Below are 24,727 nucleotides of genomic sequence, written 5' to 3'. Positions count from 1 at the left end.
TTTTAACCCCCAAAGTGTTTCCTTGATAAGGGTATAACATTTTGAGAGTTCCCTAGAAATAAGACTATTGTCTCCAATCCAGAAATTCTAAAGAGACTAACTGAAGTACATGGTCAAAGTCAGGCCTTCCAAAGCTGAAATAAGCAATCCATTACTAAAAATCATAGCCAGTTGTGAGGGATTCCAGTTTATTATTTGGTAAATATTCTGTAATTTAAAGTCAGACATCAAAGAGTCTATATCTCCATTTTATTCTATAAAACTTGGGCAAGTCATTCTATCACTTCATCTGATTTTAATCAAACATTAAAACAAAGTAAATGCTACTAAAGCTAGTCTGAAATGATAATGGAACTCATGAAGCTACTGTTGATATAAAACGTATTTAAGTGTTTCATGTTTTAATTAGTTTCATGCTCTTTCCCAGTCCTTTTCTGAGATATCAGTAGTTCCTAACCATGTACTGCAGAGCATGTACTCAAGTCACATGCCAACAGAAAAAAAAGTGTGATAGGAGAAAAGTTTCTGGGCATAAAACTGATATCATTTTTTTGAAAGAGAAATCTCAATTTTTTTCAACCCTAAATTTATTCCATTACAAGAAAGAACAAAAAAATATATATATTTATGAGTACAGAGTACGATGTTTTCCAAAAAATTTTAGTCTATTCCATTAGCAAAATGATTCTATTTCTTATACTTACACAAGACGCACTCCACACTGCAAATCTACAGCAAGATTTGTAACAGAAAAATCAAATTCATCAAATGGTGTCTGAACATGGCTAACAGGCAATCCCAAAAAGCCAAGGTGACGGGAAAGATCACCTTCACCACTTAGGAAATCTCGTGAAAAAGCCAGAAGGATTTCTTTACTAGCCTACAAAGAAACAGGTTGCAGATATAATATTTCAATAGTATAACTTTTTATATAATAAAAGCAAATCCTTTTGGTCATTCTGTACATATAGACATAAAATTAATTATAGTATAAAAAGATTTTCAGTTTCATATCAAATGTTAATACTGCAAATATCATACATTTTCAATTTATGTTCTCTTTAAAATTTGCTCATAATTAATAACATACTACAAAACAGCATTAATTTGTAATATGTTACATCAAAATTAGGTAAGAAATTTCCCTCAAAATTAATTTCTTAGAAACATAGTTTAGTTCATTTTCATGTCAAAATTAAGAGTAATAATGATGTACTGGTGAAAGGTTAACCAACAAAAAATCAGGCAAGGTAGAATTACTGATGGGATTCACTAAATAAACATTCATTCATATTATATTCTAACATATTAGTCTCTAGAAAGTTAATGTTCTTTCTGGGCTGGGGATGTGGCTCAGTGGTAGAGTACTTGCCCCACGTGTGTGAGGCAATGAGTTTGATGCTCAGCGCCACATATAAATAAATGAATAAAATAAAGGTTCATCAACAGCTAAAAAAAAAATTAAAAAAAAAAACAAAGTTAATGTTCTTTCTAAACAGAAAATATGCCATAAGATCAACAAAAGTCTTAAATGGGAAATTTGAAATATATAACATAAAATGAAAACTATACCTTGAATTCGGCATCTTTACAGAAGAGACAAGGATCATGATCAATAAGTCTGGAAAGCTTAGCATGATCAAGGAAACAGACCAACAACAATAACTTTTTCAATGTGAACTTGGACAAAGCTTCTTCATGATCTTAGAAAAAATATTTAAAAAAAAATAATAACAAATTCATCCATGAAAGGCAAGTTTCACTTAAAACATGAAAAAAGTAGTAGCAAACAAATAAAAAAATCACACTATGTGCCTTTCTTAGTGTTTTACATATATGAATTCAATAAACCTATACAACAACTCTACATAAGAGGTACCATTTAATATTTTCAATTCATGGATAAGGAAAATGGGCACATGAGGAGATTTAGCTGGATTCATTCAACTGACATGTAAGGAGCACCTACTATTTGCAAGCTTTGTCCTAGGCACTATATATACAGTAGCAAAGCACGACAAATATAATTTGAATAGGATTTATAACCTACTGGAGGGAGAAGATGGATAGAGACAACAAATAGTAGTAATAATTATACATAGTGAAGAGGAATAATGGGAATAAGGGAAAGGAAGGCAGTGGAAACAGACCTATTTAGACTGGTTTCTTTAAGAAAGTAAAACATAAATAGAAACAGGAAGAATAACTAGAAGCCATTTGTGCATAGTGTGGAGAAAATGCAAAGGAAGCAGCAATGTTTACCATCTCTGTATAAATGAGGAACAGTAGGGTGTCTATATTCAGCTGCTATATCAGGATTCCAAAGCAAGCGATTCAGAATAAACATAGCCAACCCTGTGACATCACTATTGTCTTCCAAAGATATGAGTTCACCATAAATTGTCTAAAAACAAAAAATTAAAACCTAAAGTCAGAATCAAACTACCTCAAAAAAGGAATGAAACGCTATTGGAGAAGAGTAGACAACAATCTTCTAAAGAACTGGTAATAGTCTATATCCTAAACAGTAAGGAAATGACATAGTCATTCAGTAAATAACCCTTTAAAACTGTACATATATACTTTATGCATTTTTAAATGTTTACTTCACAATAAAAAAAGACAAAACTTAGAACTTAGATAAATTTTTAATCATCTGACAAGGAGCTTTTACATTTATGTTTAAAATTTTTTCTTTAAGTTAAAGGAATATTACAGGTATATACCATTGCTGGGGGCAGTGGTATATACCTGTAATCTCATTTACTTGGAGGCTAAGGCAGGAGGAACACAAATTTGAGGCCAGCCTCAGCAACTTAGCAAGAACCAGTCTAAATAAAAAATAAAAAGTATTGGAGTAGAGTACTGCTGGATTCAATCTCCAGTACCAAAAATTTTAAAAAGTATAGGAACATTGTTCAAATTTAATTATAACCATGCCACTACAGATATCATGAAAGTATAACAGAACCCTAATTATTCAAAATTTTATAATAGTTAACAAGTACTATGTAATAACTCAAAAATGGATGATGTTTTTTAAGTAGTAGTCCATCAAATAATTGGAAAGTTGTGATTTGGCTCAGACAGTTGTAGGTACAAGGCTTGACCAATTACTGGCATTTTAAAAGTCACTTAATATCATAGCTTTCACTTTGTTAGAGAAGTAAAAATAATAATACACATCTCACTGAGTTTTAAAGAGACTTAAATTAGAAAATATGTTTTAAACAGCCTAGTCTTTTCATTTATAAATGTTCAAAAAATTAGTTTACTATACTATAGGTTCATTACAGCCAAGATCACATTATGTATATTTAAAAGACTACAGAAGTAGCTGGGCATGGTGGTGACACAACTGTAATCCCAAGTGGCTTGGAAGGCTGAGGCAGTATGAGGCCAGCCTTAGCAATTAAGCAAGGCCCTAAACAAGTTAACAAGACCTTGTCTCAAAATAAAAAATAAAAAAGGCTGTAGGTGTGGCTCAATGGTAAAGTGTTCAATCTCCAATACAAAAAAAAAAAAAAAAAAAAAAAAAAAAAAACAGAAAGAAAGAAGAAAAAGACTATAGAAATAAATTACTCTGTAACAATATGTCAATAATAAATAATGACATGGTCTACTTATCTAATCAGTATTTCCTAGTTGACCTTATATTTTATATTGAAGATGAGTAAAGCTAAACAAATAATTTTATAACTTCTATGAGTAAAACCACATTTTATTAAAGAATATTCTAAGTATATAATTGAAAAATAAACTGTTTAAAACTAAAACATATGCTCACCTCTAGGCCAATTCGAAGCCACAAAGGATTATAGGATAAAAGCCAGTTCAAGACTTTCTGACGTTCTCCTGAAATATAGATCAAAAGAAAGACAAGTTCAGATCACTAATTAAATAAAGAGGATAAAATTCCATGGAAAAGATATCAGTGGAAAAAAAAGAATAATCACTTATATGAAGCAAATTGTCTATATGAAAAATACTTCTATTCTTAACTATACATAATTGTATTTATGTATGTGAGATTTGGGGCAGAAAAGCTAAAGCAAGTAAATTTAGCTTTGAAACAAAAAATATCTCTATCTATCTATCTATCTATCTATACAAACACATACACATACACACACACACGAAATGAAATCAGTGTCTGGAAGAGATAAGGGCTGAGGAGATGCTTATCAAAAGGGTACAAAGTTTCATTTATGCAAGATGAATAAGTTCTAGAGATCTACTGTATAGTATTGTGATTATAGTTATCAAAGCTGAATTACAAACTCGAAATCTGTTAAGAATACATCTTAAATGTCCTCAACCAACCCATCCTCCCCACAAGCGTAACTATGTAAGGTGCTAGATATGTTAATCAGCTACATTGTAGTTATCATCTTACAATATATATGCATATCAATGTCACACTGTACATCTTAAATATATACAATTTTTATCTGTCAATTATACTTCCTTCAATAAAACTGGGGACAGGGACTAAATGCAAAATTCAAAAAATTAATCAGTAACCTTCTTACCAATATCTTTCCAGAGGTGTTTATCTTTTCGAACAATTAACCGCCTATTTTCAATTTCAATTTCAAGCTTTTTAATAGCTTTAACCATTTTTTCAGATGTAAATAAACAGCATGCTGTGCGGCGTAATCTATTCAACCTGCACCGTGCAGTATAAGCTCTGAGAGACATTTCATCTTTTGTAGGCGCTCTAGGAACACTTATTTTATGTTGATTCTCCGCTCCCAAAAGAAGAGTAGCAGCATTTACTGGATAAAAAAAAAAAAAAAGGATAAATGTTTCTGGTTAAAAAATATCATAAATTCTTAAATTCAGCAATAAAATCCAACTTAAGATGATAAAAATGGAATCCATTTCCCACTCCTTCCAAGTTTTCTTCTGATTCTCTAATCTTAAAATGTAGTTGTCATCATTCACTAAGTACCTTGGGCCAATATATCTCCACAACCTTGACCTTTGAACTGGCTTATTTTCCATCATTTTTATAAATTAATAAAAAAAAGTTAAGCTCCTAAAGAATGTGATTTTTGCTCAGATCCAAGATGGTAGGGAGGCAGCATTCTGTGTTGCTCCATGACAGGGGTCTCAGCCTGTGGGAATACTGCTTTGCTGAGAGTGATAGAGGACCCCCCATAGCTGATCCCTAGCAGGAATCACAGCCTCTTTGCCCACAAGGCCCCAGGCCTCAGCTTTAGAAAAGGACTTCCTACTCCTGACTACTTGCTCACGCAGGTCACAAGGTGCCTTAGTGGGACCACTGGCATCAGCACCAGCGCAGAATTCCCAGACGCCACTCCCACGAAGTACAGCTGCTACCCATGAGCAGGAACTCCAGACGCCACTTCCATGTGGACCCCGGTCTACCAATGTGGGGCTCCCTCAGTCACTTCCATCTTGGGACTCACCAGCTACTGGCTTAGTCCCCTATTTTCAGTAGGCAGCCTGCACCTGGGGACATCAGAAGCTCTGAAAAAAAGCTGAGAGCTGCAACACTGCATGCTACAGAGCTCATCTAAATCAATCACAACACATCTCCTGGCTACCCCACTCCACCCCACCCAACACCCCATCGAAGAAAGCAGCTGCCTCCATCTTGGGTCATCTTCATCACCATCTTTAGTTGGGGCAGCTACCAGTTTGTAACACCAAATAGCCCGTACCCATAGTTTTCTAATTCCTCCCAATCGCCAGCAGCTGCTAACTTGGAACAGTGCAATAAAAAACAGCCCTCTATGACAGCCACCAGAGTGCAACAAACAAGAACCTCTGGAGAAAGGCTCCTGATTAGGAAGTAGAAAGGGAGGGCTCCTGATTAGGAAGTAGAAAGGGAGGGGGTGAGGGAGATACACTTTAGAGACTAATTTAGAGGGCAGGAACTGTGAGGTCTACAGGTGAGATAAGGAGATAAGACCCAGCACCCACATGACAGGAGCAGATAGATGCCAAAGGAGATCCTTGAGGTGCAGTCTCCCAACTGGAGTGCCAAACCCCACTTCCAGGTGCCCTGCACACAAGACCAACCCTCACACCCTGGTAACTCCCACCAACATGAGGGCAGAGATACCAACTAAAAGCAGACAACCCCACCTACTGGATGAGAAGGGAAGCAGGAAAGATTCTCATCTCCAACCAAAACAATCCTTATTTCTTCCTTTGAGATTTTTTTCTTTCTTTCTTCTCCCTCTTTATTCTCCTGCCCTCACATCCCCAACATATGTGAAAGCAAGTACTTTGCATGAATTAGGATATTGAGGACTGGTATGACTGAATAGTATATTACAGTTGTGTTGTATATTCCTTTTTTTCTTTCTCTCCAATTTTTATTATTTTAACATTTTTAAATTTTTCTTAATATACATGTGTTTGTTTTATGTATTCTATGTCTTTCCTCTTACTTGTCTACCCCAAATTACTACCTCTCTATTCTCCTGCTACTAACATTCTTCTTTAGATTTCTCTTTCACACATCCTAAGATTAACTCTATATCCTCATCTCATACCTCCTCAACATATCTTCCTACACCTCACCCCAGGTTCTTTGCCCACCATCAGAAACTGTAAACCCTTTTACAAACCTACTGATTATATTGTAGATAATACTTGAATTTACCATTTCTGTACACTGTGACCAAACTGTAAACATCTTAATAACAAATATTTGTTTTTAGGTGGTATTTTGTTTATATTTGTTAACATTGTCCTTTCCCTCAGGAGAGGTATTGGAACCCTACAGGGGCACTATAAGCCTATGGGATAAAAATGGTAACGCCTTGGTTCCACAGAGCTAAAAAGGAAGACACAAAAGCAACATGAAAAGACAAGGGAAGAAGGTGCCACAAACAAATGAAGATACCACATTATTAGAATCCATGGCCAGCACAGCAGATAAAATGACAGAGAAGGAGTTCAGGATGTATATAGTTAAAATGTTTTGTGAATTAAAGGATGATATAAGAGAGCAAATACAGGCAGCAAAATTCTTAGTTGGCATCCATTTTTTTTTTTTTTTTTTTTTAAAGCTTGATATATGTTGTTATAGGATCTTCTAGCTTTCAGGGTCTGGGTTGAAAAATCTGCACATAACCTAATTGGTTCTCCCTATATGTAATCTGATTCCTTTCTCTCGTGGCTTTTAATTTTCTCTCCTTATTCTGTATGTTGGCATTTTTATTATAATGTACCTTGGTGTGAATCTGTTGTGATTTTGTACATTTGGTGTCCTGTAAACCTCTTGAATTTGGTTTTCCAATTCGTTCTTTATGTTTGAAAATTTTTCTACATTATTTCATTGAATAGATTGTTCATTCCTTTGTTTTGGAACTGTGCCTTCCTCTATCCCAATAAGTCTTAAATTTGATCTTTTTATGCTATCCCATATTTCTTGAATGTTCTGCTCATGGTTTATTACCATTTTCAACTGTGTGATCTACATTCTTTTCAAGATTATATATTTTTTCTTCATTGTCTGAGGTCCTGTCTTCCAAGTGGTCTAATCTGTTGGTGATGCTTTCAATTGAACTTTTAATTTGTTTCTTTCATTTCAAGGATTTTTTTTTTGAGAGAGAGAGAGAGAGAGAATGAATTTTTAATATTTATTTTTTAGTTTTATTTTTATGTGGTGCTGAGGATCAAACCCAGCACCCCGCATATGCCAGGTGAGCGCACTGCTGCTTGAGCCACATCCTTAGCCTCTCATTTCAAGGATTTTTGTTTGGTTTTTCTTTAGAACTTCTATCTCCCTATTGAAGTAATCTTTTGCTTCCTGTATTTGTTTATGTAGCTCTTTGTCAGGGAGTGCTTCCAAATTCATTCTGTGAGGCCAATGTCACCCTCATTCCAAAACCAGGCAAAGACACATCAAAGAAATAAAACTTCAGACCAATATCTCTAATGAACATAGATGCAAAAATTCTCAATAAGATTCTGGCAAATTGAATACAAAAATATACCAAAAAGATAATGTACCAAGATCAAGTGGGTTTCATACCAGGGATGCAAGGCTGACTCAATATATGGAAATCAATAAATGTAATTCATTACATCAATAGACTTAAAGAATCATATGATCATCTCAATAGATGCAAAATAAGCATTTGACAAAATACAGTACCTATACATGTTCAAAACACTAGAAAAATAGGGATAACAGGAATATATCTCAACATCATAAAAGCTATCTATGATAAGCCTAAGCCCCAGGCCAACATCATTTGAAATGGAGAAACAGTAAAGGCATTTCCTCTAAAAACTGGAACAAGACAGGGATGCCCTCTTTCACCACTTCTATTTAACATAGTTCTTGAAACACTGGTCAGAGGAATTAGATGAAAGAAATTAAAGGGATACAGATAGGAAAAGAAGAACTCAAATTAGCACTATTTGCCTATGATTCTTCTATACCTAGAAGATCCAAAAAACTCCACCAGAAAACTAGTAAAATGAATTCAGCAAAGTACCAGGATACAAAATCAATTCCCATAAGTCAAATGCATTTCTGTATATCGGCGACAAATCCTCTGAAAGGGAAATGAGAAAAACTACCCTGTTAACAATAGCCTCAAAAAAAGAATAAAATACTTGAGAATCAAAATTTAACAAAGGAGGTGCAAGACCTCTACAACAAAAACTATAGAACGCTAAAGAAAGAAATTAAAGAAGACCTTAGAAGACGGAAAGATCTACCTTGTTCTTGGATAGGCAGAATTAATATTGTCAAAATGATCATACTACCAAAAGCACTATACAGATTTAATGCAATTCTAATCATAATCCCAATGATACTCCTCATAAAAATAGAAAAAGAAGTCATGAAATTCATCTGGAAAAATAATAGCAAAAGCAATCCTTAGAAAGAAGAGTGAAACAGGTGGCATCACTATACCAGAACTTAAACCTAAACTATACTACAGAGCAATACTAACAAAACAGCATGGTATTGGCACCAAAGCAGACTGGTAGACCAATGGTACAGAATAGAGAACACAGAATCATATGATTACAGTTATATTAGACAAAGGCGCCAAAAATATACATTGGAGAAAAGATAGCTTCTTCAACAAATGTTGCTGGGAAAACTGGAAATCTATATGCACCAAATGAAATTAAACCCCTATCTCTCACCATGCACAAAACTTAACTCAAAATGGATCAAGGACCTAGGAATTAAACCAGAGACTCTGCATCTAATAGAAGAAATCCTACACGTTTCTCTGGTGAATGTAAAATATGGTCTGTTTGAACATTGCAACAATGGGGAAATCACCATTTTGCAAGATTACACAATGGTTTGATAACTAAAATCATTTTAGTTATCTGAAATGGATTCCTATAATTTCTATGAAGAATACACAAAAGTTAATTTCTTTCTCTTTCAGAAGAAAATCCTTCAAATGTTTCGAAGTGTCATGCTTCTACCTTATCCCACACCCAAGTCTTCTCTTCCAGAATAAACACTGCAGTGTTTTAAAATTTCATCTGAATTGTCTCTCACAGTCCCTGTACTATGCAGTGTTCTGACCTACTCCTTAAACTAAGGTATTAACAGTGGAGTCAATACATCCAAAATGTTCAGGCCACAAAGGACTGCTTACATTGGCTGATAAATGATAGAATGGAAGGTAAAAAGAAAAATCAAGTTTCATACTTTTAGTACAGAAAATCTATTCATGTCAACCTATGTAAGAAAAATTACCTACACAATCTTAAAAACTTAAGTCAATAAATTAGTGAAATATAACGTAATAAGTAAAGTATATATAATTAAAGAATGACAAATACTGTCAAATTTTGGTCTGCTAAAACAAGAGTATTATTAAATTTAAACATTAACTTAATGTTTACCTTCAGAAATACTTGTTTTTACAGTGAAGTCATCCGGAGTTAATATAAAATTTAGCCACCAAGTGAATCCTTGTTCCTGTTTTTCCTTCCAGCGCTCATCATAAAACATGTTTTTTGCAGCAAATGGCATTGGGTGTCTAGGAATATCTAAGAATACAACTAGATTATTACATATAAAAATTTCTAGTAAATTACTGTACAATATATAGAAAAATAACTTTTTTTAAACTAGTGAAACCATAATAAAAAAAACTGAACAATATTTGCTTTTCACTACTTGCTGCAAAGACTTAAACATTTTGGGTATGAAATGTGATCAAGCAAAATGATAGGGAATAAAACAAAATTCCCTGATTATTTAAAAATCCTAACCTACCATGAAGCAATTTCAGTAAAATCTGATAGAATACCTTAATTATAATTTGCATACACACTTTAAAAATTCTTCAAGGCCTTTATTCAAATTTTTAAAAAAACTCATTTCCATTTGAAATGAAATTGATGCTTCATTCCATGTCACTTTTTCAGATTAAATATAATAAACTATATTTTCAGTTTAAATATAATAAGCACTTACCTGCTTTTAATGGTTTTATGAAGGTCAAATTAGACTGTGCCACAGCAACAATGGGTTTTATCCTTTTATTTGTTTTAGAAATAGGCGTTTTGAATGCCATTGAATCTAAAATACATTAGAAAACAAAATTAATAGCATTAAAAAATAAAATTCCCAAAGTTGGTAGCTCATTTAAAATTAAAAGTATGGGTTCTTCATAATCATATTCATTTAGCAAATACTTAATAATTACTATGCTTCAGATACTAATATTACGAACTTAGTGGTCAATGAAACCAACATCTAGAATGTACAGACCAAAACAACACATTTAATTTTTGTCTATAGAAGTTACTGTCCAGATTTAACCACAATTGACTGTGTGCATATATTCAGACTGTGTTAGGTCCAGGGAAAATACAGAATAGAAAGATAATTGTCACAGCCTATAGGCAGTTAAGTCTAATACAGAAAAATTTTAAAAGGGGCATAAAAGACCTTCTGGATGAAAATATACATGTGCTAACTCCTAAAATGAATATTAAGCACAAGGGATATGGCTTGCTGACAAAACTATAACAAGGATACAACAAAGAATAAACACATATAAGAAATTACATAAAACAATTTGGAAGAAGAAGGGAAGATATCAACAATATTAATAATAGTGGCAGCTAATAATTGAATATACCATGCCAAGAGCTATTAAGTATCAATCTTTCACTCATATAATTATCGCAATAAATCTATGAAAACAGTACTATAATTATCCAAAATTTACATAATTAGGATTCTAGGGCTTAGAGGTCACATAAGTTAGGAAGCAGCAGGGATTTGAACCTGGGTAGTCAAGTTCTAGAGCCTGCACTATTAACAAGTTTGAAGTACCCTCTATTTCAGTGACAGATTTTATTTCAAGAAATAACACCTTCATCTTTATTTTTGAAAATAGTATAAGCAAGAAAATGAATGGGGTTATGACTAAAGATAAAAAACTACAAAGTAGTTATTAGCCAAGTTAGATATGATAAAACAATTTTTAACAAAGGTAGGAAACAGAGCAGAGTTGCTTTAATAGTCGAAACAATAAGTCTTAATACCAACTCACTAGGAAAGTGGTGAAGAATGAGAACAGACTGATTCCCAAGTATATAGCTTACATGATAAATAAATAGCAAGTAATTATAAAGGAAAAGGCAATAAAATTCATAGTAGCAAATACCTATAGGAGTAGCAGTTCACTCTCTCAAAAGCAGGTTTCATACCAGCATATTCTGCTACTAAATGTAAGCATCTTTCCTAATTAGAGCAAACTATAGCCCATGTGTAAAATCCAGCACAATCTTCTCTTGTATGTTCTATAAGCAAAGAATAGTTTTTACATTTGTAAATGAATGGAGGGAAATGAAGTGAATAATATTTGATGACATAAAAACTACATGAAATTCAAATTTCAGTGCCTATAAATAAAAAATTATTAGAACACAGGCACATTGTTAATGGCAGAGCTAAATAGTTGTGATAGAAATATAGCCTGCATAGCCAAAAATATTATCTGAACTATGAAAGAAAAAGGGGCTGGGGTTGTAGTAGGCAAGTGAAAGAGCACTTGCCTAGCATGTGTGAAGCCCTGGGTTCGATCCTCAGCACCACATAAAAATAAATAATTAAGATAAAGGTATTTAAAAAGTTATTTTAAAAAAATCCCTAAAAAAAAAAAAAGGCTGCTTATTCTTGTTTTAGAGGAATCTCAAATCTATACCTATTATGAAGATAAGGAACATGATCAAGTTATAACATTTATTAAGTTATAATTTTCTTTTTATTTGAACATTTAAAACATAAAAGGGAGACTCACTTTGCAACCTTCAACAAGCTAGTCCCTATGCATTGAAATCATTTTATTCATTAGGAAGCCTGCATTAGTACTTTATCACATTCTTTGCCATTCATACAACATCTCTGCTTCTATGCTTCAATAATTCCCTGGGCAGAGCTTAATCATTAAAACTGGGAGTAGCTTGAAGATACAAATTATATTTTTTCCCTGGGAAAACAGAGCCTAAACAATGTATGAACACTTAATATGTGCTTTATTAAGGGGCCTCATTAGTGTTGAAGAAATATATCTGGAGAATTGTTTGTCAGAAGAGTAAGAAGCTAGAGCAGCTCTTAGTGAACTACTGGCTCTTCTATGGGCTCATATATCAGATACCAAATATGTACAGTTCTCTCTAAACCTAACAAAGAGGTTCAACCACGTGGCGGCCTCAAAAAAAAGGTACGGGTTTGAGTGTCAAAAATTCAGTGGTCTTTGTTCATTCATTCATTCACGAATTTATTCTGTTCATCATTTGTTGTATACCTTGCAGGAGACCAAAATGGATATGTTTCTTAGAATCAAATAATTTGTTATCGGATCAGAACATATCTACAAAAAACAGTAAAGCAAGAAATAGAACTAACAGGTAGGTTCAAGATGTCACATAAGCTGTAATTAGTTTCTAAGGGAATATAATTAGAGGGAAATTCATTAGAGAACAGTATTAACAAAAGTTGGTTATAGTACTTGAAATAAAGGATTGAATTAATGAGAGAAAAACAGATATGAATGTTAGTAAGAGGATACAGAATGGTGAATAAAGATATCTGGCTAGATAAACAGAGATCCTATAACTGATGACCTAAAATGACAGAATAATAATTTTGTAAATCATCTGATAACAGTAAAGCACCATTGGAGTTTCCTGAGCAAGGAAAAAAAAACACCACATAGTGGAAAATTAGAAGAGTTGTTTTAATAATTATACATTGGCACAGAACTTTGAAGCCAGTGAATCCCATTGTGCCATCACTATAATCCTTGGTCGTTACCCCAAATAAAAACTTTTATTTAGCTTTTCTTCCATTTAAACCCCAATAGTTTAACAAGAATGGTGAAAAAAAAAAAAAAAAAAAACATTTATGTTGTAGCTAGGAAAACCTAAGTTTAAACTGTGACTCTAATATTTGGTAGCATTTGAGAACCTGGGTCAAGTCACTGTTTTGAACATGATACGATGATGAGTGAACTAAATAAAAAGGTCATTCTAGTTAGTGAAAACAACAAACTGCAAATACCCTGAGGACAGAGCATATTTGAAGTTTCAAGGACTACAAGGAAGCCAAAGTGGTAAAAATCAGTGAGCAAGGGAAAGAGAAAAGTAAGAGGCTGGAAAGTCAAAAGGTCATAATATTGATGTTATAGGGACCTGTAAACCATTGTAGGAATTTTGGTTTTCACTGGAACAGGAAGTCATTAGATGTTATGGAACTGAACAGTCCAAGCCCTAATATTTTAAAAGTAGTATGTGGGTACGCAGACTATGGAAAAGTCAAGGGTGAAAGCAAGGATATCTGTTTGCACATCCTGCAATGACAAATACTGGCCCAAACGGTGCCATTCAATGGTGAGTGAGAAGTGATCAGATTATGATTATATTTGAAGGAAAGAGAAAATTTGTTGGTGGACTGAGTTTAGAATCAGATGTGCATTTGAGTTTATAAAGAAAGGATGAGAGAGAAACACAAATAAGGACAATTCCACAGCTTTGGGCCTCACTATTGAGAAATAATAGATGAGATCATTAAGAGAATGAGTAAAAATATAAAAATGTTTAATGACTAGCCCTCTGTAATCCAAAGCGTAAGGGAAATAAGAAACTTCCCACAAAGAAAACTGAAAGGGAGCAGTCAATGAAGAAGGAAGAAAACCAGGAGAATGAGAATGGCAAGATAAAATGTTCCAAGAAGATAGAGGTTCAAGGCTCCAAACTGTTTACAAATAGTTCAAGATGAAGATTGAGAATAGCCAGGCATGGTGGTGCACGCCTGTAATCCCAGCACTTTGGGAGGCTAAGGAAGGAGGATCATGAGTTCAAAGCCAGCTTCATCAACTAAGGGAAACCCTAAGCAACTTGGCCAGACCCTTCAAATAAAATACAGGAAAGGGCTGAGGCTCAGTGGTTAAATGTACCAGGGTTCAATCCCCAATACAAAAAAAAAAAAAAAGATTGAGAAATAATCACTGGATTTACAGTGTGGAACTCACTGACCATTTATCCCTTCAGTCTATGCTCTATGCTTATGTTGCTTACATTTTCTTTTAAGCAAAACTCCTTAATAGAGTCAATGTTCCCTTTGTGATCATTCACTGAGTTATATACTGATTTGTATAATTTTTGCATATAGATTATACTTAATTAAAAGTTATTTTCTGAAGTAAAACATAATTTTGAAAGGAGCTTTATTAGTTATTTCCAATTCATCACCTAAAATTGTTGAATCCACTTCAATCAGTTTTTGCTATTTTATTGAAACTTTTCTTGTTAAGGTCGATTATAATGGGTTTATTGGATGTAATCCTTAATAAATAGAGAAGCATCTATATTTCTACTCCCTCAGTGAAATAGGAAACAGGTCATCAGCTTGGATGAGGATCACAGAACTGACATTACCTGGGGTAGAACCCCAGCTTTATCACTGACTGACTGTAAAATGGGCAAATTACTCAAGTCTCAATGTACCTATTTGTAAAATTGTGCTATGGGTAAAAATAACATTTACTGCACATGAATGTCATAAATATTAAAAGAGGTAATAGTAAGGCACTCACAACTAGGTCTGACACATAAAAGAACTCAGTAAATGTCAGCTACTATTATCAATCATGAGACAGGAGGAAAGAGAAGTTTCAGGAGAAAAAGGTGAGGTACCCTATAGCAAAGTTAATAAGCCAGGAAAATACAGCCATAAAAAGAGTTCAGGGATTACTTGGGGTTTGTAGTAATAAAGAACAACCAAGCAAGGTTCAGGCATAGAGTAGGCAAAGTTAGACTGAAATACAGTTGGAATTTGCTGCATGGACAATGAAGGGAAGGAAGGCAGAGGAAGTGCTTATGTTGAACCATGGAATTCAAGCTGAATTAGGAAAGATAGATAGGTCAGAGATGAGGGCCATGGAAACAGTGGTGGATTAAAGAACTGTATGTGTACAGTGGGGTATAAACAATGTTGAAGTTGGGTTCTAGAGGAAATGTGGAACTTATAGAGATAGATGCTGGAGATTAAGATGCTTTTAGGAGAGCATGACCTAAGGAGGTTGGAACTAAATTCCCAGAGTATTAGAAAGATATTCGAAAATGATTTTGAAATCATAATAGTAGTAGTTTTAGAGAAAGTATAATAAGCAAGATTCAAAATTTTGAGAGTGAATCATTCTCTGCATCAAGAGAGGACAGAGGTGAGAAAGTCTGAAAAATGAGTTTTAAGCTATTTTGTTATTTTCTTTTTGCTTGTTTTTAAGGGAGAGAGGGGATATTAGTTTGGAAATAGATAAAAAATAAAAAGTAGATATTAGAAGATTCCAGCAGGAGCTCCAAAATCATAAAAGTAGGAGAGAATGCAGACAGAACTTGAGAGGATTATAAGAAAGCACTGTTGTCAAGAGAAGGTCAGGCTGCAACAGGGTAACAAGGTAGGAGAATGTTTGCAAAGAAGTGCTAATGAAGAACAGTGAGTCCAAAGGATATAGAAGGATTTACAGAATAGGAGAAAGAAAACAGTTCAAATTGAGGGATGTTCAAATGAGAGATGTGTATATTTCTTAGGAGGCCTAGAATTCTTCCAAATTATCTGGTAAAATACATAGTGTGGGTTACTTTCCTGCTTGGATCTTGATTGTCAGAAGAGGTATTTTGGGTTAAAAGTGTGATGGGATTAATCCTGTCTGCTTCTGAGGCAGTGTGATAAAGCTGTGAATACTAGAAAAGGAAAAATATTCTTCTCTAAGAAATGGAGAACTCTAGGGACCTATCTTCATTTCCAATTAGTGGATGGGCAGAGGCGAAGACAGAGTAAGCTTATCAGGAGCACAGGACATGAAAAGGTCTTTCCTACAATCTTTCGGATGGTAGTATGTGGGCCAGGAACTTCACTGGGTCTTCTAGTTAGGGCGTGGACTAAGGCAAGACATGTCAAATACTTTCTTAGGGTGTAAAACTTAAGGAGGTACCAAAAATATCAAATTGAGATAAATATTTGGATATAATATTTTTTAAAAAACAGAATTATTGCAGAAAATTCATGAGTAAAATATCAAAAGTTTGGGCTGGGGTTGTGACTCAGTGGGACTGTGCTTGCCTCACACATGTGAGGCATTGGGTTCAATTCTCAAGACCACATAAAAATAAATAAAAGTATTGTGTCCATCTACAACTAAAAAATAAATAAATAAAATTTTAAAAAATACCCAAAGTTTAACAGACAAGATTGCAACAATTTCAGAAATTAGTCCCACACTATTTGTTCTGTCTTCCACTGAGCAATTTGACAAATGAAAAGTACAAGTTAATATAAGTTTATCAATAGCAGATTCACTAAACCAAAACAGAAAATACACTAGAGATTTTATAAATAATACTCACCAGTTTTCTTCTTAAGGCTTAATTTCTCTCTGTTGCTAGTACGTTTTGAGATTGGTGTTGTCATCTTTATTTTTTTAACAGTTGATGTTTTCGATTCCAAGGGAGAAAAATGGATTCTTTTGATTTTGGGTATATCCATATGTTCTATAATAGCAACCTTCACATTTGTATCTTCCATGTTTCCATCACTTTTTCTTTTACAAGCAACTAAAGCTGTCGTTGAATTAGTTACTTCACTTTTATAACACTTAGGTTTACTTAATACTGAATCAATAATTGGAAGATGAGAATGTAAAGCTTCTGTTTCTTTGGGGTGATTTATTACTTTTTCACATTCACCTACTGTACTGTTGAGGCATCTTTTTGCTTTTGGTTTATTAATCTCAGTTTGATTTTCTCTGGCAATGGTGGTCTTCCTTTTAATAACTGTGTTAGAAAGTATGGGGCGTCTCTTATGTTGCTTATTATGGCTATAACGAGAAACATCATGAACTGCAGAAAATTTAGGGTGAATTTGTTTTCTAAAATTGTAGTAACTTGACTTCACTTCTATAGGATTTAGTTCTTCAAAATTAGGCTTGGGTGTTTTTGAACCCTGATATTCAGGACTACATGGCAAAACTTCATTTTTTCTCCAGTGCTGAGGAGACCGGGCAATCTGAGAATTTTCATTTGATAATGATAATATTTTACATGTTTGCTGAGAGGTATATATATGTGCCATGTTATCTTTTACAAATTGATTTGGGGATAAAATAGGATTAACTGAATCTGACTCTAGATCCTGATTTGCTCCATAATTATCATTTACGAAAGAATCTGGACTTAAAATTGTTCTGTAAATTTCATGTATACTTTTGGATTCCAAATTCACAGACTCTGAATTATCTTTTTTAAGTGTATCTGATGAAAGAAATGTCATTAACCCTACTTCATTATTAGCTGTATGACTATTACTTACAAAAGAATCTGGACTTAGAAAATTTGCTTGACTTTGCATAATGTTCAAAGTTGAAGAACAGTTTGGGGTCAGAATAAGTTTACTATTCTCCTCACTTTGAAAGGAAGTTTTAGTTATGACTTCCTCATTAAAATTAAAATCTTTTGAAATGGTGGCATCTTCTACTTTTAACTGTTCCTCATTTTCACATGCAAGAAGAGATGAGTAGGTAGTAGACCGACGTACAGAAAGTGGCAAGCAAATTTCACCATGACATTCTTGGAAAGCAGGGCTAATAGGTGATATAGGTATTTTATGTTCTTCAAGGGTTAAAGAACTATTTTCTGTTGGAGAACAGGCTTCATTAATAGCCAGATTTTCACATGCCTGTAGTGGGCTCCTAATTCTGTCAACTTTTTGAGAAACACAAAATGTTTTGTTAACGTTTTGATCATTTGAAATCTTTTTGTTATAACTTGAAGAGGCTGAATTTTTCTTTTTATTAACGGTATTCCAAAGACTCCTCTGTAAAAACAAACAAAATATACTGATGAAATTAAAAAACATTGAATAGTATTTTAATAAGCAATTTATACATGTTACTTCAGGCTTGTCATCAAAACAATTTTTACACATTATGAAACATTTTCTTGGAGTAAATTATAGAATGATTAAACTATTACCTTTTTCTTTTTCTGCTCTTCTGCATTTCCTAGCAATATGGCTTGGTGTTTCAGAACATCATTTACAAGAAATGTCACAATCTCTCTTATTCGGCCTTCTTTCAATGGTGTCCAGTTAACAGAAATAACTAGTTTTTCTTTAGGCTACAATCAAAAGAATACATTTTAAATGATTATGACAATATAATTAAAATAATCAAAGCATACCATACAACTATTATTCATGAACACTCTAAAATCCTAAAAGCATTTGGGAAGTCAAATATATTTTTCCCACCTGATCTGCTCATTTCATTATAATGAAAATAGTCACCAGCACTAACAGGGTTCATAACAACATAAAACTATAATAAAATCCAACTGGATGGGGGCTGGTGTCCTGGCTCAGTGGTAGACCTCTTGCCTTGCATGTGTGAAGCACAGGGTTCAATTCTCAACACTACATGTAAATCCATTGACAACTAAAAAAAAAAAAATTAAAAAAAAAATCTAACTGGATGAAAGCAATAGAATAGTCTCCAGATCATTTTAATTGAGTGGCTTTAAAAAACAAATTGAAATGTCTACTCCTTTATCATGTGCAGTACTTCTATTTCAAATATAATGGTCCTGTATTATAAAGATTTTGTGGAAAAAGAAACATAAAGATGGTCAACTAAATTTCCTCTTTCTCACAAACTCCTCTACAGTCCACATCATAAAATTGATCTTTCTTAAACAATCTGTATGTTTCAGGAACAATTGCAGGTATCTCATACAACTGGTTAACTATGAAGTGACCAATGTCTAGAAACTTTGTCAAAGTCATACCGCTAATAATTAGAACCCAAGTAGTCTGGCTCCAGAGTTTAGACTTTAATATCTATCTACACCATACAGCCTGTCCAGTAGAATCTGCCAAACGCTGACATGACAAAACAACAATAACAAACAAACAAAACCTTGGTTGTTTGTCAGAGGAAAAAAACAGTTTTTTGTTTGAAAAGTAAATCTATATAACATCATAAGCAGTTTGTTTTAGAAAATACAAATACAGAATCTTTACTGTGTAAAACAATTTACTCTGAAAACAAGAACTTTACTTCTACATTATAACAACAACAACAACAACAAAAAAAAAAAAAGTAAAAGTATCACTATACAGAACAGAAATCTAACTTTCCATAGGAAGAAAAGCAGTCATTTATAAACAAGACCAGCCAGGTTCTGAAGTGCAGATGAGCAGTGACACAGAAGGCAATGGACCTCAGATTTGACTACTGCCTTATGAAGTGGTTATTAGCCATCTAGACTCCCCCAGTTAATGATTTCATGCTTTCCAAGGATCTATTCAATTAAAAGGACACATCAGTCAAAATAAGAACCAAATTTTCTCTTTTGTGGTGATGGGAATGGGACTAGTACTTTGGCCAAAGCAGGCTGTAAAAGCTACTTGGGAGGTTCTTGAAACAAATGTCATAAAATTAATTTGAATGCACTCTTAGTGCCAACTATTATTTTAAAAACACCAAAAGTATTTAAAAATACCCGGAGCATATTTTTAAATGCCTTTTTTTTTTAACATAAAGTTTACTTAGAATGCTGTTAAAGATAAGTAGGCATGCCTCGATGCACTGTCACCGCCCAAGTAACTGAGTGCCCTAATATTATATATGTGCGTGGAAAAATGTGTCAAGGGCCACCACACTCTGCCTTTATTCTCTGAGGGTATTTTTGTCATTCCTTTCCCAAGCTTCATCCCTAAGGAGGAAGGCGGCGGGAAGGACAGGGTAGAAAGCGCAGCCCAAGGCACGCCCCACCCCACGACATACCTGCAACACGAAACAACGCTGAGACACGCTGAAGCCCAGGTCCGCGGCCGGGAAGTGGGAGATCTCCACCTCAGCCACCTCCTCGTTAGGGTTGTGCAGGACCAGGGGCAGCGTCCGCGAGGCGCCCAGGCGGACATCTCCGAAGCAGAGGAAAGGGGACCTGCAGAAGTGGCTGAGAGACAGCGTCGGCGGGGAAGCCGCCTCCTCCTGGGCCGCTGGTTCCCGCCGCCCCGCCGGCGGCCGGCGTTCCGTAGGGCTCAGCTCCCAGCAGGTTCGCCCCACTCGCCGGTTCGCCATGGCAGCCTCAGACCCCGACCCGGCCTCCTTCCCTACCCCCTACCAGGCTGCTCCGGAGCAGGGACCTCCGACCAACGCTGACCGCTTCACCCCGCGGCCGTGGAAATGGTCGGAGCGAATTTACCCCGCTTTGTTTTCCAGAAGCCGACACCCTAGAAATAAAAAGGGTACCAACCCCACAAACTCGCAAACTCAAGTCACGGAGCAAAACTAGACCTGCCTTTTGCCTCCGTTTAAATTTTTCGCCTCCGCCAATGGGCACCTCCGCGCTCCGCCCACAACACCAGGGAGCCAATCAATGAGCAGCAGCTTCTGGCCAATGAAACCTCAGCGCCTCGTTTAAATGATTGCATGGGACCCGCCAGTCCTTCTTTGCAGAGGAAAAGAAACGCACAGGTTTAGGATTGAAATTGAGTTTGTAAACAGGTTATGATAAAGGGAAGATAGTAACAGCATTTCCACAGTAAAAGTAGGAATCATTGCGGTTGCGCGGCACAAACATAGATAAAACCGTTGAGTGGGCAAAATAGTTTGTCAGTCCACTCATCTGATCCACCACGCCCAGTATTACATCGATGAACTTCCGCGGTTTTCTGGGCTGAATTGGAAAAATATAAAGACAATTAAGTTGACAGTTTAGTAAACATGCTTATTTTAGTGGCTGGCCATTGCAGAAGCTCACTACATGTACACTCTGTTTCTTACCTCCAGATACTGGGAGCAATACTAGATAAATAAAAGCTAAGATTCCCAATAATCCATAAATGATGGTTTGGATAGAAAATTCTCTTGACAAACAACCACTGATTTTTATATTAATATTTTTATAATAATGATTTTAGCTCACATATTACTGTATGTCAGGAACAGTTTCAAACCCTTTACATAATTATCTCAAACTTGAATCCTACAAGATATCTCATGGGACATAATTATCATTATTTGCATTTTATAGATGAGGACTATAGAGCATACAGCTAATTAGAAAGTAGCAAGCCAGGATATGTATCCCTAGTTTGGCCACAGTCTTGCTTTTATCCTCTAAAATGTACTGCCTCTAAAGGCAGCAGAAACTTAAAAAACAGTAATAATGTATAGATGTATGGTTACACAAAATCTATAGAAAGAAAAGACTGAGAGGAAAAACAAAATGAGGAAGATAATGTGTGAAATTATGTTCATGACACCACATTTGACCTGAGTTTGAACAATTACCTTAATATGTAAACAAAGTTGTTCAGAGGGCTGGTGCTGTGACTCAGTGGTAGAGTGCTTGCCTAGCATGTGTGAGGCACGGGGTTCGATTCTCAGCACCACTAAAATAAATGAATAAAATAAAGATCCATCAACATGTAAAAAAAATGTCCAGAGGATTTTTTAAAATCCTACAGTACTGATGCACAATTAATAAAAATGCTAATATGAATTACAATTATTTTCAAATGCATTATATATATATATATAACATATATATGTTGCTTATTACTGTGAATGTTACTTATCAAATTAGTATTTCAAATAAATCCTCCTTATATTAAGACACTCAAATTTTGGCTTCAACTCAATGTGTTAATAGCACAATTTTTCATATTTACTCTATGCTTCATGGGTTTCTCATAAAGCAACACTGTTGGCTTATATTTTTAAAAAAAATAGAATGAATTGTACTGAATATTTTTTACTTGCCTCTTCCTTTCTACTCTCCAATCTTTTCCATTCTGCATTTTGCTTTAATATGCTAATCTCTATTGGCTAAACCAATGGGTTTTCTCACTTTGTGGTTTCTCATTTGCCTCAGTAGAGGAAGGTGAGAGTACTTCTCTTTCCTAATTGCTCCTCCATGAGTGTTAGCTGGCTTTCTCAACATTAAACCTCACACATAGCTTTAGAGGTACCCTTTCCAGATGGGACTTTCCCTTCACAACTTTGGACCTGAGGGTCAGAATACCATTTTATTACTAGTCCTAAGGTATTGCACTATCACTTATGATGTCCTTAGATCTGGTCACGTGTTTGCAAATAGTCCCTTTATTAAAATTTCCTTGAATTATACTAAATTGGAGTAGAGAACTTTGTGACCCAAACAAAGTTTGGTCACAAAAAAATCAATCACTATTGATTGATACAATAGTGGCCTCAGGGAATTCTACAATTGAGTTGATCATATTTGAAGAGCTCAGGCATAACCTCTTTAGGGGAAAACATCATGATAGTCTGAGGTATGTAATGGAATCATGATTATTCAAATTATTGCTGATGGGAGCATGAAATGTAGTATATATGGAGAGCAATTCATTCAAATATCAAGTGGCAGTGACATCTAGTTGCTATGCCAACACTTTATAAATGATTATAAAGATTATAATGTTACTTAGTTTTGTCTGGCTACCCTAGAGAGCATAGGTAGGGAATAAGATGAAAATCTATGAAACAAACAGCTAAGAACATATTTTCTGAAAACAAGAGGCATCTATGAAACTCTGAAGAAGTCCCTCACTTTCTGTATTCTTAAGGAAAAATGGTCAAGAATTAAACACAAATATCTGATAGTAAATCCAAGGATTGGATAACAAATTTAACAACACTATTTAAATGCTCTACAGTGTTAATTCTTTTAGACTAGGTAAAAGGTTTTATGGAGAAGGAGGATTTCCTTGGGATTGGGTATGGTGACTATCATATTTTGGATCTGGAATGTTCATCCAACAGTCCATGAGATAGAGACATGGTCCCCAGTGAGGAGCTACTGGGAAGTAGTAGAACCTGTAAGATATAGTGTTTTGTGGGAGGTATTCAGGTCATTGGGGAGCATGCCCCTTAAAAGGAATAGTGGGACTCCCACCTCTCTTTTCCTGTCTTTTGCTCACTAATCATGAGCTGAGTTGTTTTGCTCTACCACATATTCCTGCCATGAAGTGTGACCACAGGCCCAAAGAAACAGGGCCAATTGTTCAAGGACTGGAAACTTAAAAAAAAAAAAAAAAAAAAAAACTGAGCCAAAATAATCCTGTTCTCTTTTTATATCTCACAATCTATTATGGTGGCAGAAGGCTGACTAACAGTGACATTTGGAGAATTGACAAGGCTGAGAACTGTAATCCTCTTTATTTCTGTAAACTTCCCTTTCCAGCACAGGCAGCCCCCTTCACCCTATGTCAATTTGAGGGCTTCCTTATTTTTTAAGAATTGCACCTGGAGCAGGGACTCACAAAGTCAATGTCAATTTTCAGCATTTTCCCCTCCCCATGATCGCTTATTAACTCAGATTGCAAAAAAATAAAACATGGGCAGAAAAAGTAAATGTGACAACTACTGTGAGAGGAAATAACCTGTACTGCATACCAAAAGAGTTACAAGATTTTGATAGTCTAAAGTGGATTATAATGGTATTAAACCAAGGGGAAAAATCTTAAGAAACAATCAGAAATAATTGTCATGGGTACACTTTGCCATTTAATGCATTGGAACAATAATTTTACGGGTTGGCTTTACTACTTGTGATTCATTGATTGGAAGTTGAACTCAGTAGTGGTTTACAGTGAGTTATCTACCTTTTTTATTTTGTAGAATAAAAATTCCAAAGGTTTAGGAACATGGAAATGTTGTAGAACATCTATAAGTGCAACCTAGCCACCCCTAAACATACATATTCCCCCCACCTCAGAATCCTTCCTTCAACTGAGGCTTTAAGAAATGCATTGCTGTGAAACTCGAGCATTCTTGAAAACACATATGAAGAATAGCATCCTGTTCTCTATATGACAGAAATGATGATAGAGGATGCTACAATGAAAACAGCCTCTCTGATCTTCAAGTGGATGATAGGACCCACAAGTGGCCAAGACTTGTTGGTACTTAACACAGCAGGTATGATAGAACTTACCATAATATGCCAAGGTCTAAATGGTAGAGGTATGGATTTGTGGCAGTAGCTAATTGATAGAAAATCCCTAGAAATAAGATAAGCAGTGGATTATGCTGCTGCTTGAAATATAAATGTGTGTGTGTGTGTGTGTGTGTGTGTGTGTAAATTACAACATCTATGAAGGAAAAACTGAAGTTAGTATTGTGGCGATTTAGAGCCTCTTGCCCAGACACAAACTACT

General features: G+C 34.8%; 1 protein-coding gene across 1 annotated transcript in view; it reads right to left on the bottom strand.

The window, feature by feature from the left end:
* Aspm (assembly factor for spindle microtubules) overlaps window positions 1–20,621 on the bottom strand; it is a 46,178-nt gene extending 25,557 nt beyond the window's left edge. The window contains 10 exon segments of the mRNA XM_076872933.1: window positions 705–880; window positions 1,573–1,703; window positions 2,263–2,404; window positions 3,788–3,855; window positions 4,533–4,778; window positions 9,871–10,017; window positions 10,448–10,552; window positions 16,891–18,355; window positions 18,514–18,657; window positions 20,325–20,621. Coding sequence (XP_076729048.1) covers window positions 705–880; window positions 1,573–1,703; window positions 2,263–2,404; window positions 3,788–3,855; window positions 4,533–4,778; window positions 9,871–10,017; window positions 10,448–10,552; window positions 16,891–18,355; window positions 18,514–18,657; window positions 20,325–20,621 — 2,921 coding nt within the window.
* Window positions 20,622–24,727: the final 4,106 nt, after the last annotated feature.

This window comes from Callospermophilus lateralis, chromosome 13 (genome assembly GCF_048772815.1).
Source record: "Callospermophilus lateralis isolate mCalLat2 chromosome 13, mCalLat2.hap1, whole genome shotgun sequence".
Classification (NCBI taxonomy): domain Eukaryota; kingdom Metazoa; phylum Chordata; class Mammalia; order Rodentia; family Sciuridae; genus Callospermophilus; species Callospermophilus lateralis.
The sequence above is the reverse complement of the archived record's forward strand: the minus strand, read 5'-3'. Positions and strand labels throughout refer to the sequence as shown.